This window comes from Macrobrachium nipponense, chromosome 12 (assembly GCF_015104395.2).
Source record: "Macrobrachium nipponense isolate FS-2020 chromosome 12, ASM1510439v2, whole genome shotgun sequence".
NCBI lineage: Eukaryota > Metazoa > Arthropoda > Malacostraca > Decapoda > Palaemonidae > Macrobrachium > Macrobrachium nipponense.
The window spans coordinates 49935159-49954491 of NC_087205.1; the positions used below are offsets into that span (position 1 = coordinate 49935159).

A 19333-nucleotide genomic window follows, 5' to 3' on the forward strand; every position below is an offset into this window, starting at 1 on the left:
CTTGCCACCTTAACCAGATGTGATCCTTCTTAAACCTGGACTTAACCCTAGAGGAGGTTAGGTCAGAAGATCCTTCCTTGCCGTCACAAGAGGCCTTAGCTATGGAGACTATGGCGGCTTCCATCTTCCAGATGGTCTCATGGCTTGCCTTGTGGTCCACCACGACAGCCAAAATTGCTTCGGATAGGTGTAAGAGGCTTAGTGAGTTCTTCCTCACTCACTAGACTGTTGCTGTCCAGTGGTAAGGCGTTTTCTAACTGGCCCACCTTAGTGCAAACTTGTGGGCCAACCTCCTCCTAGCCAGGAGAGACGCAGCTCTGTCCTGGTGGCAAATTCAACGGACTCTGAGTCTTTATTGGTGCTCAGGAATGGGGATCTCCTTGATTCGCAGTTTCTGTTCCAGAGGACTGAATTGGAGAATATGATTTACTAAGGACAGGTTAGTTCATCAGGCGGTATCCAAATGGCAGGCGTGTTCACGACGCCCACCTCCTCCTCCTCCTCAGTGACAGATAAGAAGATCTTTGCTGGTTGAATCTAAGGGTTCTACTTTGGCGAGGGTCTCTCAGGGTAAGTCTAACATGCAGCAGCGTTCCTTTCAATCCCGCCCATACAAGCAACGTTCCTTTCAATCCCCCCCATACAAGCAACGTTCCTTTCAATCCCGCCCATACAAGCCTGGGAGGGGCTCTAGAGGAGGGGGAAGAGGGGGTCGTCAATAGAGTGGGCACCTCTCTTGAACGAGTAGGGGGATGCCTAGTAGGCCAGTGGGCCAAGTGGCAAAGTTATGGAGTGGAGAAATGAGTGGTATATGTTCTGCGGGTGGGATATCTGCTACCATTCAACTTCTCTCCAACCCTCTCGGGCAGACCCTTTCTCAGTCGGACATATGCTTGCGACTCCCCAAAGTTCTTAGCTGTTTGGGAAGAAGTGTTGAAAATGTTGAACAAGGGTACAATAAAGGAAGTAAAGCGTCCTTCTCCCTGGTTTAACAGTCACATTTTCCTGGTACCAAAAGCAACAGGCGACTGGAGACCGGTAATTGACCTTTCCACCTTGAATCATTTTGTCAGGAAGACAAGGTTCAAGATGGAGGCGCCGCGGACAGCGTTATTAGCAATAAGGGACAACAACTTCTTGCTGTCAATAGACCTAAAGGATGCTCACTTCCAGATCCCTATTTGCCCTTCGTCCAGGAAGTTTTCTTCACTTCTCTCTGGGAGAGCAGATTTACCAGTTCAAGGTCCTGTGCATCAGGTTGACCACATCCCCTCAGGTGTTCACAAGGGTCTTTGCCCTCATCTCGACATGGGCTCATGCTCAAGGGGTTTGCCTGTTAAGGTACCTCGATGACTGGCTGGTCTTAGTAAGCTCCAAGGAGAGACTACTGCAGGACAGAGATCATCGTCTTCAGTTTTGTCGGGAGCTAGGCATAATATTAAACCTAGAGAAGTCGAATCTCGTTCCCTGCCAGAAAACTTTATCTAGATATGGTTATAGATACAGCAGCGTCAAGAGTTTTTCTGTTGGACCAGAGGTTGGAGAGGTTGCGGTTAGTGGCATGCAAGTTACTATCACAACCAGATCAGCCAACTCACCAATGGCAGGTCCTTCCTTTGTCTTCTCTGGAGAAGCTGGTCCCTCATGGTCGTCTTCATCTTCGGTCTCTGCAATGGAGATTGAAAGACTTCTGGTCCCCGGCAGGAGATTTCCCCTCTACAGAGATTCCTCTGTCCGAAGAGGTGAGGCAGGACCTTCGTTGGTGGTTGGGCGACCAGAATCTCTCGATGGGTATCCCTCTTTGCTCTCCCCCTCCAGACTTCCTTCTGTTTTCAGATGCCTCTATCAAGGGTTGGGATGCTCATCTGGGAGACCTCATTGTGTCAGGCGTTTGGGGTGCAGAAGATGAGCTGTTACACATCAACGTTTTGGAGCTGAAGGCAGCTTTTCTGGGTCTGAGAGAGTTTTGGGAGAAGGTAGAGGGTCATTCGGTAGTTCTGATGTTCAACAACACCACTGTGGTCATCTGTGTGAACAGACGGGGATCTAGTGTCTCGTCACCTCCATTTGTTGATGGTCGAGTTACACCAGTGGGCAGTTGACAACTTGGTGGAGTTCTCTGCCGGATACATTGTAGGCTGAGTCGTCGGGATCAAATCCTGGGCATGGAGTGGTCTCTGTATCAGGTTGTGGCAGACAGGCTCTTTCAGGTTTGGGGGAGGCCTATGCCAGACCTCATCTCGATTTGCTTTAACATGAAGCTGGAAGTTTACTGTTTGGTTGTCCCAGATCCTCTTGCTCTAGCGGAGGACGCCTTCCAACATCCTTTGGACACCCTCGAGGTGTACGCCTTCCCTCCATTTTGCCTGATCTGTCAAGTTCTGAACAGGGTAATGAGTTCTCAAAATCTCAGGATGACATTTTTAGCTCCTATGTGGCCACAAGCCCTTTTGTCAGAGGTTCCAAGAGAGATTCCCTCATGGCGGCAGCTTCTTTGCCAACCTCATGTTCGAAAGGTTTCACCAATTTGTAGAATCTCTCTCTTCACAGATGGAGACTATCAAGTGTCTCCTCTGAGCGAGAGGTTTTTCTCAGGGAAAATGGGCAGTCTTCTGTGATTGGTGTCGTCGATGGGGTTTCTCTCCACTCAAAACCTCTGTTCAGTGTATAGCAGATTTTTCTATCTTTCTTAGGAATAAGAAAGGCCTTTCTGTTTCTGCGTTAGGTTTGGTATTACGTCTGAAAGGCATGGAAATCTCTTCATCCTGGGAGATCTTGTTATTCAGGGGTTTCAAGCAGACCTGTTCTCCAAGGGAATTCAACCCTCCAGCATGGGATGTTTCGCTTGTTCTGAGAAGTCTCACACCTGCTCCTTCAAGCCCTTGTGTGGATCAACAGACAGATTTGACGCTGAAGACAGTTTTCTTGTTGGCTTTGGCTTCTTCGAAAAGAGTGGGGGAGTTTCATGGCCTAAGTTATGATGTGAAACATACCAGGGGTTGGGGGTCTTGTGACCTTTGACTTTGTCCCAGAATTTGTGGCCAAGACCCAGAATCCCTCAGTACATGACGATAGATTTGCCTCTTTTTCTGTTCCATCTTTGAATGACTTAGTAGACAATGACCTGCAAGAGTTCCTACTGTCTTGTCAGAGCCCTATGATGCTATTATAAAAGGACTTGCCATTTCCTAGGTGTTATAAGCTTTTTGTTAGCACTGGTCAGTCAAGAAAAGGAGTTTCCAAGAACACCATCTCTTTCTGGATTCGTGAGGCGATCAAGCAGGCTTACTCGTCTCTTGATGGGTCTGTCAGTGAGTCTGTGCAGGCTAGAGCACATGACATCAGAGGTATAAGTTCCTTTCTGGCATTTAAGAAATATTTTGCTGTTCATAGAATTTTGAATGCTGGTACCTGGTTGCGTCATTCCACGTTCACTTCTTTTTACCTAAGTGATGTTGCCCACAGGTCTTTGGACACGTTTTGCTTGGGTCATGTGGTGGCTGCCCAACAAGTTGTGTAATTCACCCAGTGCCCTTCACGGGGCAATTTTGTATCTTACCTATGATGATTGTGTGGAAAAGATAATGAGTGAGTTGACTGATCTCTTTCTTTCTCTTTGTTCCTTTCTTCTTCCTACGGGCAGGTTGAGGAATAGACATCATATGCTGGACTGGCCTGATACAGGTGAGTAAGGTAGTCGTGTTGTTCAAATTATCAAACCCTCTATTCAGTAGCAAATACTCCTTTCTCTCTACCTAGAGGTAGTGAATCTGCTCATATATCTTTGTATTTCAACCCAGACGGCTGAGTTGTTAGATGTCAGTTTATCTAGCTTCTTATGGGCATGGAGCCACCTTCTTTAGGACTCATTCTTCTAGGAAGGGTGGTCAGGTGGGTTAACTTCCAGCCGGTTTAGGATACTTTTACCTCCCACCAAGTATCAGTCTATCCTATTGTTAAGACCGAAGGTTTGTTCTGCATATGAACAAATGACAAATTTTTAATCAATTTGTATTTTTCATAGCTAACAAACCTGAGGTCTTAATGTTTTACTGCCCACTGCTAGCCACCCCTCTCTCTTTTATTGTACTAACTGGGTTGGGGAAAAGACTGACTGGTGCATCACCTTGTACACACAGGAGTTGCAAGATCTCAGAGATTTCTTGCTTTACAATCTTTGATTGTGTTAACTGGTTACCAGCTGACACTTGGAAAGTTATTCTATTGTTAAGACCTCAGGTTTGTTAGCTATGAAAAATACAAATTGATTAAAAATGTCATTTTAGATCCTTGGTTATTATTTTTTTTTTGTTCAGTTTCTTAGATAGAGTAGGGTAACTTGGGGGTACTTTGATGGTTTATCTGAGTATTGTTTGTGTGCTGCCTTGAGGCTGTGTATGTTATCTATTTTTGTGATGCCTCAGTGTATGCATCTGGGACATCCAGGTAAAGTTTTTAGGCCAGTAGAGACACCTTGTATTTTTGTGCCATTCTTGTTGAAAGCATCATAATTTGTTATAAGTGTGATGTTTGTGCAAAAACCAGGACTTTGATGAGTAGTTTCAATTGACCTAGAAAATATCCCATCGGTGACTGGAACCCCAAGTTCTGGCAGATGTGTGATTGGGCTCCTTAGTCAGTGACAAATTCAATGCTGTCCCTGACACATACCTGTCAAGGAACTCAAGTCATTTGACAGTGCATCATCAAATGTGATGGCCTTACCTGCAGAGAAAGATATGAATTGCTACATGGGGAGTAAGGGGACAGCAGACATTATAGCCATCAGCACAACCTTTGCTTAATACCTAATCACCTACTAGGCTGATGTCAGACCTGCATTCCAGGGTGCTACCCCTCAGTCTTGGCTTAGACATCTTATTATCGTATCACTTGAATGAATCAAGTCTGTATACATCCACTGCAGCCATCTCCTGCAACTTTTTCCATGGTGAGCCTACCACTGTTACCCTCTTGCTGCCATACCACTCCAGGAATTCTGTTTTCAAGTAGTTCATTGCATAAGTTGATTGTTGTAAGGAAAATCCTGGTCTGTCCTGTATCAGTCCCAGTTGCCCATTTTCTCTACTAGAGAAGAGCCATCATCCACTGACTTTCCTCTCCAAAGCAGTGCCTCTTTGGTGGACCAGCTGGTAGAGGCCACTGACATTTATGACTTTGAATGGGATTTTTAAGAAAGTGAGTTGGTTGCTACCTCCTCACTGCTTTTAGAAAGTGGTTATGGTTAAAGTTGTTGCACAGACTCAGATTGATCGTAACTCCAGGATGACAAAGACAAGAAGTGGCCATCAAAACCAGCTAGAACTTTGGGGTCAGTTTTATTAAGTGATTTTTGAGGCAGTGGGTGGTTGAAATAATAGGACCATAGGCTGTTCCCTTCTGGCAGATAGGCTTGGGAGTTTTGGTTACTGAATGTTAGTGTTAATGGCTATGAGTTCTTTGTATGACAGGAGGATGCTTTCGCCTCCCTGTTAGTGTTCAACGTTTGAGAGTCATTCCATGGGATGTCAATGAATTGCAGGTTAAGGAGGTTTTACTACAGGAATGGATACCTCCTCTTTGCATATTGACCATAATAACTGAATCATTATCAGGGCAAAAACATTAGAGAGAGAGAGAGAGAGAGAGAGAGAGAGAGAGAGAGAGAGAGAGAGAGAGAGAGAGAGAGAGAGAGAGAGATCAGAGCCCTTTGGGAAGGTTGTTGATTGTGTGTATATAATTTTTAAGCTCCAGTGACCCACCCAGCTCTCAAAGGAAACCATCATGGAAGAACCTGATAAGATTTGATCCTGCTATGGAAAAATCACTTGACCACCTTCAAGGATGCCCTGCTGAGGATAAAGAGCAGTTTAGTACAATAGACACCTTTCATTTATTTTCCTTAGTGGGTCAGAGGTCGAGGTCTTAAAGCACAGGAAGTCCTCCACATCAACAGAAATGATTGCCAAGGACATCCGGAATCTCCTTTAACCCTGGGTAGTTTATCATACCACAAGAATGTGATGAATTAGAGTGGTTCTGTAGGGAATCATCTCCCTCTTAAACTGGAAGGAGTAGGGTTTTGAGGGTATCAATTCCTGTCTGATGAATTACAAGCCTTTGGTAGATGACAGTGGAAGCAAGGGTTATAATTTGCTTGTGGGTAGGTGTGTTTATCTTAAACACTTGGATGTATTCATATGCTCTCCAACATTGTTCAATGAATTAATAGGCTACCTGTCAAGGATCATTTCCCATTTCCCCGCTGACATCGTGGGCTAGGATCAAACAAGCCCATTGTACGTTTCCCTCCCAAAAAGATAATTTGGAGGTAAACAGACGCCACCAAGTGCTGGTGCAATCTTTGTAAGGGACCTCCACTTTGTCTCAAGAAGTGGCAGTTCACAACGACGGAATTTCCCTTGTCAGTGAAGGTCAGAGGTCGGGACTGACAACTCACAATAAACTATTTGAAAAGGAATATGCTACTCTGTGGAGACAGTTTTTCTCGTTGTACTTACCATCAACTTCTCCCTGCAGAGAAAGAACTCCTTCAGTGTCCATAGACAGATAACATGAAAATTCAGCTTCTCCCTCTTCCAATACTTTCTCCTTTAGAAGTTTCCCATACGGGAACTGGGGGTCTGGTAGGGCATCAAGGTGAGCTTTGGGAGATGGAATGTCTTGCAACAGGGTTATCAGTTACCACCTTGCCTTCATGAAGGCAAAAACCTCCCCCCCCCCTCTCTCTCTCCTCTCTCTCTCTCTCTCTCTTCTCTCTCTCTCTCGTCTCTCGCTTCTCACTAAGAAAGAAGATAATAGAATAGAAGGGGTACAAGCAAGAGCCACAAAGTTTAATTCCATCCATCAGGCAAATAGGTTACCTAAGACGACCTGAGAGCTTAAACATGTATGGCTTAGAGACACGGCAATTGCAAGGACAACTAAAACAAACATTTAAAATACTGAAAGAGATAACAAAAGTAGCCAGTAACCTAGTTAAGTTAAAAGAAATCCAGACAAGAAATAATGGATGGAAACTAGACCTAAAGAGATACAACACATCCCACTATGGGAACTTCTTTACATAAAAGATATGTGACACGTGGAATAAAATGTTGCCAGAAGTTGTAAACAGCAACAGTGTGGAAGAGTTTAAAAGAAAGCTATACAAAATCATTAGGACACTGTGAATGAACAGTAAAACCTTCTCCTACAGATAAGTATGCACACGATGTCTCCTCGGATGGACTAATAAGTCTTTGAGACATCCTAATCCCTGTAACTCTCTCGGTAAAATTTGAGTCATATACCAGAGGAACATTTTAATTCAAAGTGCTGGAAGGAGATGTAGAGGAAGATCACTGCTCTACAGCCGGGCCGTTCATAGTCTCCAAAGCCTGGGGAGGATGGAGACTTGTAATACACAAGTTTCTTAGGCTTTCTCTATGATGGAAGTGGTGGACTCCTTGTTGAGATCCATTAAGAGGATTTACTGGAATCATTGGCCCTTCAAAACACGTACTTTCACATCCGTTTCTTCATTTCATAGGACAAGCTAGATATGTTGATTCAAGTTCTTGTACTCAAGGCTGGCAATGGCACATCAAGTTTTCATGAGGATGTTGGCAACAGTGATGTCCTGGGATCACGAGATGGAAATCTGTCCTTGCTGTTTCCTGGACAATTTGATCAATCTAGCTTTTTCCCATCAAGGTGTAGCCAAGAATTTGATGGCTTTGCTGGGCTTCTGTCATAACTAGGAAGATTTCGAGGTTCAGTTTGCTTACATGAAGTGCTAAAAATTAGCATATGGTAGCATAGAGATTTGGGTGTTGTTATGAGAGAGAGATAAGGGAGAATCATACAGGGTAACCTGCAAATGTATTGCTAAAACAGAGAAAAAAAAACTGACACTAAAGGTGCTAAGGTGGTTGATACTGAATGAACTATATTTATGATTAGGTTGCAATAGTGCGAATAACAAATATGCATTATTTTGTGCATTATGTACATACAGATGAGTGCACACAACATACTATATGGATTTCTATGATAAATACATAACTGAAATGCATAACTTCCAGAGAGGTAATAGCGCCCTTCAAAAGCACTGCCTAAAGGAGAGAGAGAGAGAGAGAGAGAGAGAGAGAGAGAGAGAGAGAGAGAGAGAGAGAGAGAGAGAGAGAGAGAGAAAGGGGGGGGGGGGCAGTTTGGGTTAGGGGGTCAGGTTTGTTTTCAAATGGAATATTGTGGAGAGTTAGAGAAGTCTCTGGATTTGATGAAGTTTCATTCTCTTGATTGAACATTATTTTTTGTGCCTCTGATTGTAGAAGGGAAGATTAGAACACGTAATCATCCTCCTTACAGCTCAGAGCAGTATCATTGCTATACGATCCCAAATGACTTTTAAGAGATAAATACCCGTCCATGATTTTTAAGAAAGGCATAAAACCTGAATAATCCTTAAGTAAATGCATTCTCGTCCTCTTGCTAAGAAGGATTTAGAGCAAAAGGGTCGACATTTTCCTGTCATGAGAGGGATTATTGGATTTCCTGTAATTGCAAGGAAAAGGTTCGTTCATGTGTGGGCTTTGTTCTAATATTAGATTTCGCAGAGGATGAATGATTTTCGTTTTTTTCCTCAATAGTGGTTTGGAAGAAATTCCATGAAATTTGTATTCATGTTATTCTTCAAAGCAAAATTTGTTAAAGGCTGTGATAATAATTGGCACTAACAAAAACGTCTATTAAAGAATTTTAGCCATTGAATCTTGTGCTGAATTATTGTGTTTCTTTTGATCTTGCAGTTACTGAACTGCCTATCCAATTTATCAGGTGGTTAATTTCTCTTAAATGAATGAATATTGTATTTGATGTCTGTCCAGTTTTGAAGAATATTTATGCTGTTTAATTCTTACTTCTAAGCCCTTGCTAGGTTGACCGATATAAAAGGAGGGGCAGCCCATATATTGAATTTTATATATTATGTTGTTGCTTTTCCTAGGGCCATTTTTATCATCATTCCTTTAGTGTTACTATAAGAAAAAACGAGGTTGACCTTACAGTATTTTAACAATGATTTTATGGTTTCAAAACCGTTAAAATAAGGCTTGCTGAGAATGTTCTTAGAAATTTCTTTCTCCATGTTACTAACACTATAAAATTTTTTGTGGGCTTTATTATAGCAAATATCTAATATATGTGAAGGATAACATAAATCTGTCCCTAATTTTCTTATGTATTCAATTTCTTGATCCAAATATTGGAGACTGACAATGCACAATGCTCGTAAAAACATAGAGGAAAACATTTATATTTTATTATTAAGATGGTGGCCTAAATAAAAATGGACATAAGTTGAGTTGTTGGGTAGTTTCCTATAATACTGAATTTACACTGATATGTATCAAAACATCTTAGAAAGGGAGGCAATTGTATTTTTCCAATTCTAAAGTAAATTTAATCGATGGTACCTGTGGTATCCTTTCTTCTTTTTATCGTGTCCTTCCTTGTCTTGCTTTTCACCAACTTCAATTTTTTCATTCCATTTTTATTATTTTATTTATTTATTTATTTTTACCAAAGGGGTACTTATTTTTGGTTTCGTTCGTCCGATTGCCTTTGTGTCTGCTCGCCCGTTCGAAGATGTGTTCGTTCGTCATTGTGCCTGTCGTCACATTAACCTTGTCATCGTATCTCGGCTAAAGTGGCCTTTGGCAAAACGGGATTATTATTGCTAAAAGTAGTGTTGGCAGTGTTTCTCTAATGATATTCCGATACTTAAAGACCTAAGTCAACTTGATTGAGACATTATCACTGACATACTTTTTTTCTCAGCTCTCAAACTCCTGATGAAACATTTCATAACAAATGCACATCGTCTCGCCCTTTTCCTCAAGTACTGCTGGTATAATTAGTAATGGTACACTGTGATCCAGTACGTTCTCCTCTTCATTCTTGTATTTGTTAACAAATCTCTTACTATAAATTCAGCAGTCAATTTCTAAACAGACCCAAGCGTGGGTGGTTCATCTCATCTACAGTCTGCTCGTAATACTGTTTCAAAGTCTCTTCAGAGAAAATAGCTCCATTTTCCATATCACCGGACCAAATTAAAGTAATAGTGATGATGTAGAAAATCCCCTAATATACTTGTATTTTGTTTACCTTCAGGTACGTATTGAAAGTGCTGATGTGCAAGGTGGCCCGAGGTGAGTACAATGAACATCTTTGTTGCCATAGAGAGCGTAAGGTTTGTATTGGGAGGTACAGTTTGCAGTGTCTCTCGAGTGTTTTATCTCTGAATTCAGCGGATAATCGTTTTTGTTGACGCTCCACTTACTATATACAGTTAACAAGGTAGAATAAAAGTAGTTCATCGAGTATAGAAAAGTAAGGGCTTGCATGTGAGTAAGGTTAACAGGTTGGTTTGTACTGGGCTGCGATATCTTCTTGTGTCACTGCCTCCTCCCCGACAGCTGTCATTCGTTTCGTGAAGAACTGACTCTTCGACCCCAGTCAAGCTTGGAACTTTATTCATTGTGTATGCCTCAGCAGTTTTCGGGTTCTGAGGTTCATCAGCTTTACTTGTTTCACATTTCCTTGTATGTATTTATTTTTTAATATATATATATATATATATATATAATGTGTGTGTATATATATATATATATATATAGATATATATATATATATAGTATGTTATATATTTTATATGTGTATATCTTCTTCTTCTCTCCCACCGTTATCCCTACATTAAGGAGTTGGTTGTCTGATGCGCCTTCTCCTCCACTGCATTCTATCAAAGGCATCGTCCTCCACCAAACCTCTTCTCTCCATATGTTCCTTCACTTTATCTCGCCATCTAATTCTCTGTCTCCCTCTTGATCTTCTTCCTCGAACATCCCAATCGTGACTCTCTTATCACCTCTGTAATCTTTACTAAGCCTACCCTTCTTATTTCATCGTTTTCCAATCTCTCAAGCAGTGATATTCCCGTAATCTACCTCAGCATTCTCATCTCTCTTCTCTCAAGCTTTATTTCCTCTTTTCTTCTTAGAGTTCCTGTTTCTGCTCCATATATTAACACTGGTTTTATCACTGTGTTATATATCTTGACTTTTAGCTTGATTGGCATTTTCTTATCACATACCACTCCAACTACCTCTCTCCACTTCCCCCTGTAGTTTTTATCCTACTGTCAACTTCAGCCTCACATCTTCCTTCTTGGTTTAATGTAGATCCTAAGCATTTATATATATCTATATATATAGTGATTGTGCATTTGTGTTAAACAAAGACACCCTACAAAAACTTGATGTGATAGAAGTTCTTTTACCAGCTTTTTTTATACACGTGGTCCAGAGAGCAAAAGCAATCAAAAATAGATATTTTATTTTAGTAAATAAACATGAAAATTGGTTGTATGTAAACTTCCATAGCTTGCAGCTTAAGTGTCAGACAAGCTATTCTTCAAGTTATCACTTATAAATCACTTCGTATTCTAAAATAGTTGTACAGTTATATATATATTATATATATATATATATTATATATATTATATTATATATATATATATATATATATATATGTGTGTGTGTGTGTGTGTGTGTGTGTGTGTGTGTGTAAATAAAATCTTCTGTTCAAACAGGACACGTCTTAAGTAATTGAGTATAAAAGGCCCATTAAAACACACTAAGGACTATATTTCGGTGGACTGTCTTCCACCCTTGCAAATACTATATATATGTATATGTATATAGTATATACATATATATGTATACACACACAACACAAACATACATACATGTATATATATGTGTATATATATATATATATATATATATATATATTTATTTATTTATTTATATATACACACACAATCATTTCCTATAAATGCTAGTATAATATAAAGTACTGATATTTTAACTCTTAAATCGAGTGTACGATCATTATATGTTAATTTTTTCATACTGAGGTCTTGAAGGATTCATGCGTAGTTATTTAGAGTTGTACCGATCATTGATATCCTTACGTATTTTAATGCACTATTTCCTGATAGTTTCACGAACTTGAGCTAAATTAAAAGCAAGTTAAACTTTCGGTGCAGATGACGAGGGAATAATAATAATAATAATAATTTATATATATATATATATATATATATATATATATTCCAATGATGCTTGATTATTGGGAAGTGGTCGGTAGCTTCCGTATCCAATAGCCAGCATTGGCCTGTTATTAAGTTTAACCGAAGTCAAGCCTCTTGTTTCATCGAAATTTTTGTACTTCTCAGACGTGTGGTGTATTTTGTTTTTCATCATTCCTGTTGAAGTCCATCGTGTCAGTGATATATCAGTGTTTTTCCATTATTAGTGATTAATCCACTAAAGAAGTTGGTTTGACCCGTTAGTGTGTGTATAGGGTACTATGTTAACTGGTATCTCAGGAACGAGTGAGCAGGATTTGCCAGTTTTATTTATTAGATGAACTACTCAAATTGAAAGACGGTTTGGAGAAATTGTGTCAAAGTCAAAAGATTTTTTTGTAGTCGAAATGCTTCATAGCCAGGCCCCATGCAGTTTTCATATTGATAAATCACAATGCTATTTCAATACCATTTTCATTTTTTAAAGATTCACTTATAATTTGCAAAGACTTTGTAACCATAACCTTTGACTTTTAAGACTAGATTTAGTAAATATTTTAATAGACAACTTGTTATATCTTGTTAATATCTTGTTATATCTTCCAATAATGTTTACTAAGTATAGTCATTAAAGTCAGAGTTTATGGTTGCAAATTCCTTGTAAGAGTAAACTAAAGGCGAGGGTCATAATTATCAGGGGTTCAAAGCTCCACAACGTGTGATAAATGTAGTGTTTTCGTATTGATGGAAAGTGATGCTTTTTCCTTCATCACCGACTTTCCCAATCAGACCTTTTAAGGTAAAGAGAGAGTGGCCAAAGCGTTTCCGTGGTGGTTCATGGTTTCTTACATGTTGAGAGTCATTTTCGTACTGATAAATTCGAGTTTGTGGAGTTTGACCTTTCAATTGGAAGTTTTAGCAGTATAAAAGCCATAGATGAAAGAGATCACATGTTTTTTTTGTTTTACAGCGTATGAGCTGGAAGTGGTCGTGAGTAGATTTGAGTAGAGCGGTTGTGGCAGAGGCTGCTCGACCAGAATCGCCTTTCTCGTTTCGTCGTCCGATTTTCTTGAAACCTAAAGGGCAATCGTGGCCGCCTATGGAACCTGGCTAGGAGATCAAGCATAAAGGTGACGTCGAAAGTCTGATGTTATGAAATTAGGTCAATATTTCAGCTTCATACAAATTTCTTGCTTGGTAACTTCCGTGCAAATCCGTATTGGTTTGGAACTTACATTATTGGAACCTCGAAGCGAACGAAAAGTGTTCTCAAATTACTGAGCTTTTCACCCTTCCATAAAACAAGAGAAGTGAGTTGCTTCTCGGTCCCATACAATATCTGGAAAAACAGAATTTTTCCAGTACGAGTGACCATCTGAAATGCCAGAAGCATTACGGAAGAGGAGACGGTGACCATGAACGGCCTTTTGAACACATTTTCAGTTGCATTGAAAAAAGTATATCTTAGTTTTACCAGACCACTGAGCTGATTAACAGCTCTCCTAGGGCTGGTCCGAATGATAAGATATCTTTACACTAGGAACCAATTGGTCACCTAGGCACGGGATCCGAACCTTATTATATCGAGAGATGAATTTCTATCTCCAGAAATACATTCCTCTGATTCCACGTTGGACATATATATATATATATATTATATAATTTATATATATATATATATATATATATAATATATATTATATATATATATATATATAAATATATGTATATATACATATATATATACATATATATACGTGCATGTATATTATTTTTATATATATATATCAATACATCAAGCCGCAAATAACTGTAGAATAACTGATAAGCGACCCGTCTCCATAGCTTAATGGTAGCGAAACTGAACAGTCGTTGTTCCCAACTATATATATATATATATATATATATATATATATATATATATATATATATATATATATATATATATATATATATATAACGATAACACTTTTATGCTGTAAAGAATCAGCATTTTAAAAGGCTTGATGGTGTTCGGTTTCGATCGCACGATAACGGATTTGGGTAATGTGGCGGTTAATAGGTGGAAGAGGATACGATTGAGCACAAAGGGATGTGTCAGAGCTGAGCTCGGTATGCCAAGAACTTTGGACACATCCCTTCAGATGGAGAACTTAGGCTGACGTTTACAGATGCCTGGCGTCTTCTTTAGAAGTCCTGCTCTCTGCCGCAGATCCTGCAGCTGTGTATTCTGCATTTCCCCTTGTTACGGTATATATATGTAAATAAACCTGCAGCACAAAAAGCCTGTGAGAAATGAGAGAGTTTTCTTATAAATATAGAAATAATGAAATCCCAGGTAATCATCCTTTTTCATTCGCAGTGGATTGCAAATTAGTTTTTATTTAAAATACATAACATCATTTGAATTCAAAGTATTCAACGAAACGCTACTATGGTTTATGAGAGGTGCTATAATAGAATAAACCGTAAGAATAATTTTTTTTATTTTTTAGTTTTCAGAAAAGGTCACTTGTCTTTTACGCGCGCACACTTTTATTATTACTCATCCCCGGGGGGGGGGGGGGAGAGATTAATTATTTTTACGGGTATATCTTGCATCATTATCTGTACGATGGAGCCATGGATGTACGGTAACCATGTACATGTGTATACACATAAACACACACACACATATATATATATATATATATATATATATATATATATATATATGTGTGTGTGTGTGTGTGTGTGTGTGTGTGTGTGTGTAATAGTCGATGTACCTTTCTCTGTTTGCTTTAAAAGAGCGTGGGAAGGCAGGCATCTTCCTTCATCAGACTTTAGCCAGATAAAAAATAAAGCTGCTGCACCCAATCCTTGAGATTGTAGAAGACGATTAGTTTTCGTTGAGGATGGAAGTTTATTTATATTTTTTTCGTATTCCGCTCGTCTTATTTCCTCTTACCTCAGCATCCAAGTCCTTCGCATCCATTTCAACTTTGAGAAACTTGCGTCAGGAACTGTAATGAAACTCTTCTTGTGTATGAGCTTGACTGATAGGAGAGGTCAAATTTCTCTTTGTACATGTCATCATTTGTGATGAATGTCGGTGGATAAGTTTTCTGTTTAGGCGTGCAGAAGAAACTTATGGATTAATGAGGTAGCAGGTATTGAAGTTTTAAACCGGAAGACCAAGATAGGAGAAATCCACTGAAAGGATTTAATTCACACAGGCTCTTGTGAAACCTAATAGCAGCACTGAAGTAGGTGGTGAGAGGTGTTTTCCATTTACTAGTTTCTCAGGTAGAGTAGTTTCTGGTGGAGTTCGACTGTCCTTCGAAGCTCTTCATTCATTCAGTAGCCGTTAATACCTTTTCATTTTTTCTTCGTACCTAGTTTCCCCGCCCCCCCCCCCCCCCCCCCCCCCCCCCCCCCCCCCCCCCCCCCCCCCCCCCCCCCACCCCCCCCCCCCCCCCCCCCCCCCCCCCCCCCCTTCAAATGTGTAAGTTATTTCGATGCAATTCAGTTTTGGACTCAGTTGCTTGAAATTGATTTATGTCTGTGCGGGAAGTCTGAGTGCAGCCGGTTGGGCTGAATGCAGAAGGGAATGTCATAAACCTGACGAGTAGACTTGGAAGTGAGTTTGTTATGCAGAATACCGATTCTGCAGTAAGCTCGTTTTCGGGTAGTCTTTTCTTGAACTCCGGCTTGTGCTAGACATGAAGTAACAAGGTATCTTATCCCTTTTGCCATCAAAGTCATATAACCAGTGAAAGAATCGTCTTGAATTTCAGTAGGAGTTATGATGTATTTTTCATACCTGTGCACGCAGGTATAGTAGTCCGCAATTATTGTACTATGGCATATTCATGTTGAATGATTCCGTCTACAGGGTGTGGTTACTCGTTCTGAAGAAGTTTTTGGTATTCTATTTTTAGATTTAGTTTTCTAAGAAAACTATTGAGATGGCTTTGTCTGCCCGTCCGCACTTTTTCTGTCCGCGTTAGATCTTATAAACTACCGAGGCTAGAGGGCTGCACATTGGTAAGTTGATTAGCCACTCTCTGGTCATCAAACGTAGCAAATTGCACCCCTCTAGCCTCAATAGTTTTGATGTTAACGAAAGTTAAATTTAGCCATGATCGTGCGTTTGGCAACGCTTGAGGACAGGCCGCTGCTCATACAGCATTATACGCTGTACAGAAGACTCGATTGCGCCAAGGAAACTTGGACGCATCTTTTACTTACGTCGTCATTTCGATTTGCATTCATGTTTTCTAAACAGACATAATATATTCCATGTTTCCCACCCCGGAGATTTTGGTGTGCAGAATAAATCGGGGCCCAGTTTTGTTTGGGACGCCCCTCTCTTCAAAGCCTCCCAACTTTGTTGCACTTGATCGAACCCAATCTGATTTCGAGGGTCGTTCGGCACAACCTCTTACGGGTCGTTACTGCCGAAATATTTCGATTGCGATTTGTTAGGAGAAGTTCAGCTGCTGCCGAAGAGGCTGCATTTTTGTAGGAAAGAATAGTCAGAAGACGTGTTTTTTTTTTTTTTTAATTGATCTATGCTTAAAACAAATTAAATGAAAGTATTTAAGATTTGGCTAAATGGATACTGCCTACAGTGTGCGTTAAGTGCCATTTCCCTGACTTTGCTTTTGTCCTACCTTAAGTTGTCCTTGATGAAAGATTTGTTTTCGATTTAAATATCTGAGACAGGTATCAGTCAATCTCATAACAATGCAGAAAATATTGAACTTATGAGGAATCTATGTTTTTTTCCCCTCTCTCTCTCTCCATCTCTTACCTATTCGTTCCATCTGTGTCAGTTTGCTGGGGTGATGGGATGTCATATGTTTTTGCCACTTTCTCTTAGTAGTAGAAGTAGTACAAGAGTCTTTCCGAGCTAAAGTCAACCTCATCTATCTTGGTAGTTTGCAAGAACGGTCGTCCAGGATGCAATTCGAGAAATGACGCCGATCTACCCGGAGTTTGCTCGAGGATCGATTCAGCACCGATAGACCTCCATAATCCGTTTACTTTGGCATTACGTGATACCCTTCTGCTTAATCTCTCTCTCTCTCTCTCTCTCTCTCTCTCTCTCTCTCTCTCTCTCTCTCTCGTAGTGGTGAACGTCGTTAAGCAGCCATCCCAGTGGTCAGAATCAATCTGATGTGAACTTCATATTTCAGTGATTTGTGAACATTAAGTGTTATTTGATTGTTGAGGTTTGCTCATTTTGTTGCGTCTCATGTTCGTGGCATTAAGCTTTTGTATCTTTTTCTGTTTTGTAACTTTTTTAAAGCATTATATTACATTTTCCATTGGTACTGAAAGTATCTATGTATATTTCTTATTGTATTTATATTGCATTCTTTTGTAAATATGCATTTTTATTCTTTTTACAGACTTGACACCTACATATTTTGAACGCAGACTTTCATTATATTACAGATTTTTAACTTAAAGTTTCATTAAATTGTATTCTATTTTTTTTATTCCGTATAAAGAATAAAATGCATATTTATCTTGATTATACGCGGGACATTTTTCTCGAATGTAGATGCTGTGATGTAAAATTGCTAAGATGATCTTGCTCTTACTTTTAGAACTGCTTTCACTGAACCGAACTCGTCCACGAACGAAAAATATTTGAATATATATTAAATACATTATTTGCATGCATGTATATATATATATATATATTAATGAATTTTTATCACATACACCATGACATTTTGTGTATACATACATACATATCCATGTCATATGTGGGCCTGCATGTTTATATACACAAAGGAGCGAGTTCGATGGAACTTCATGGGGTTAATCGTGTGGGGTGTGCATTGTTCCCGATGCATGTAATTAGTGCGTTGCTATATTATTTTAGTCATGCATAAAAGTGTTATTTCTATCATCTCAGTAACAATAACTTAGCTGCCCCACAAGATATCGCACAATAATGGCCGCATATAATGACGCCCCCTGGCAGTTGACATTTTCATATCATTTATCGACGACTGCTCTGCTTGAGTTTGTTTTGTTGCGCTTATTTTATTGTATTTGCCTTCCTGGGGCGTTTGTCCTCATGACGGCCATCCATGCAATGAATGAGTGGTGGTCGTTTGGCTCCTTTTGCTAATTGGCAGTGACCGGAGTGGCCACCTGCATCCCATTCTCAGGAGTCATGGTTGTTGTATAGAAGCATTTGCTCTACGTATAATCTGATAGAAAAGCAAACTGTCCAAACGCCTCACCGTTTACACAAACGCCTACGGAAATGCATATATACTTATAACGACTGAATAATTTGTTCCGGTTCTGTTTGCTTCTCTGGGACCTGAATTGTGTCAAAGCACATTTGTCCTTTTTTTAACGACAATTTGTCCAATGGTGGATCTCCTGACTGCTTCAGTTTGGAAAGAGTCATCTGACGGGAGAAGGGAAAGATCATTTGGAGGAAATGGAAAGGCATGTGAAGGGAGAAGGGAAAGATCATTTGGAGGAAATGGAAAGGAAAAAGAAGTCATTTAAAAGGAGAAAGGGAAATGTCATTTGAAGGAGAAATGAAAAATTCATTTGAAGGAAGAAAGGAAAGTCATTTGAAGGGATTAAGGAAAAAGTCATAAGAAACGAGAAAGGAAAAAGTCACATGAAGGAAGAAAGGAAAGTCATTTAAAGGGATTAAGGAAAAAGTCATAAGAAACGAGAAAGGAAAAAGTCATTTGAAGGAAGAAAGGAAAGTCATTTAAAGGGATTAAGGAAAAAGTCATAAGAAACGAGAAAGGAAAAAGTCATTTGAAGGAAGAAAGGAAAAAGTCATTTGAAGGGATTAAGGAAAAAGTCATAAGAAACGAGAAAGGAAAAAGCTGTTTGAAGGAAGGAAAAAGTCTTTTGAAAAGTCATTTGAAGGAAGAATGGAAAAAGTCATATGAAGGAAAACAGGAAAAAGACATATGAAGGGAGAAAGGAAAAGGTAATTTGAAGGAGGAAAGGAAAAAGGTGTTGAAAAGGAGAAAGGTAAAAGTCATAAGGAAGGGGGAGCAAAAGTCGTGTGAAGGGAGAAAAGGAAAATCATTTGAAGGGAGAAAGGTAAAAAGTCATAAGAAGCGAGAAAGGAGAAAGTCAGTTGAAAGGTGCACTATTGGTGTCTTGGTGGAGGGAGGCTGGTGGTTTTCCAGTTTCGCCCTT

General features: G+C 39.7%; 1 protein-coding gene across 13 annotated transcripts in view; it reads left to right on the forward strand.

Moving 5' to 3' along the window:
- The window catches only part of LOC135224522 (afadin-like), a 573724-nt gene that overhangs the window by 217700 nt on the left and 336691 nt on the right, over nucleotides 1-19333 (forward strand). The window contains exon 1 of one of the 13 annotated variants that reach the window (XM_064263592.1): nucleotides 10181-10214. The exons of the other annotated variants lie outside the window; for them this stretch is intronic. Within the exon in view, the coding sequence (XP_064119662.1) occupies nucleotides 10196-10214 (19 nt within the window). The 5' untranslated portion in view covers nucleotides 10181-10195. Of the gene's footprint in view, nucleotides 1-10180; nucleotides 10215-19333 lie in introns of those variants that run through there. 13 annotated transcript variants of the gene reach the window in all.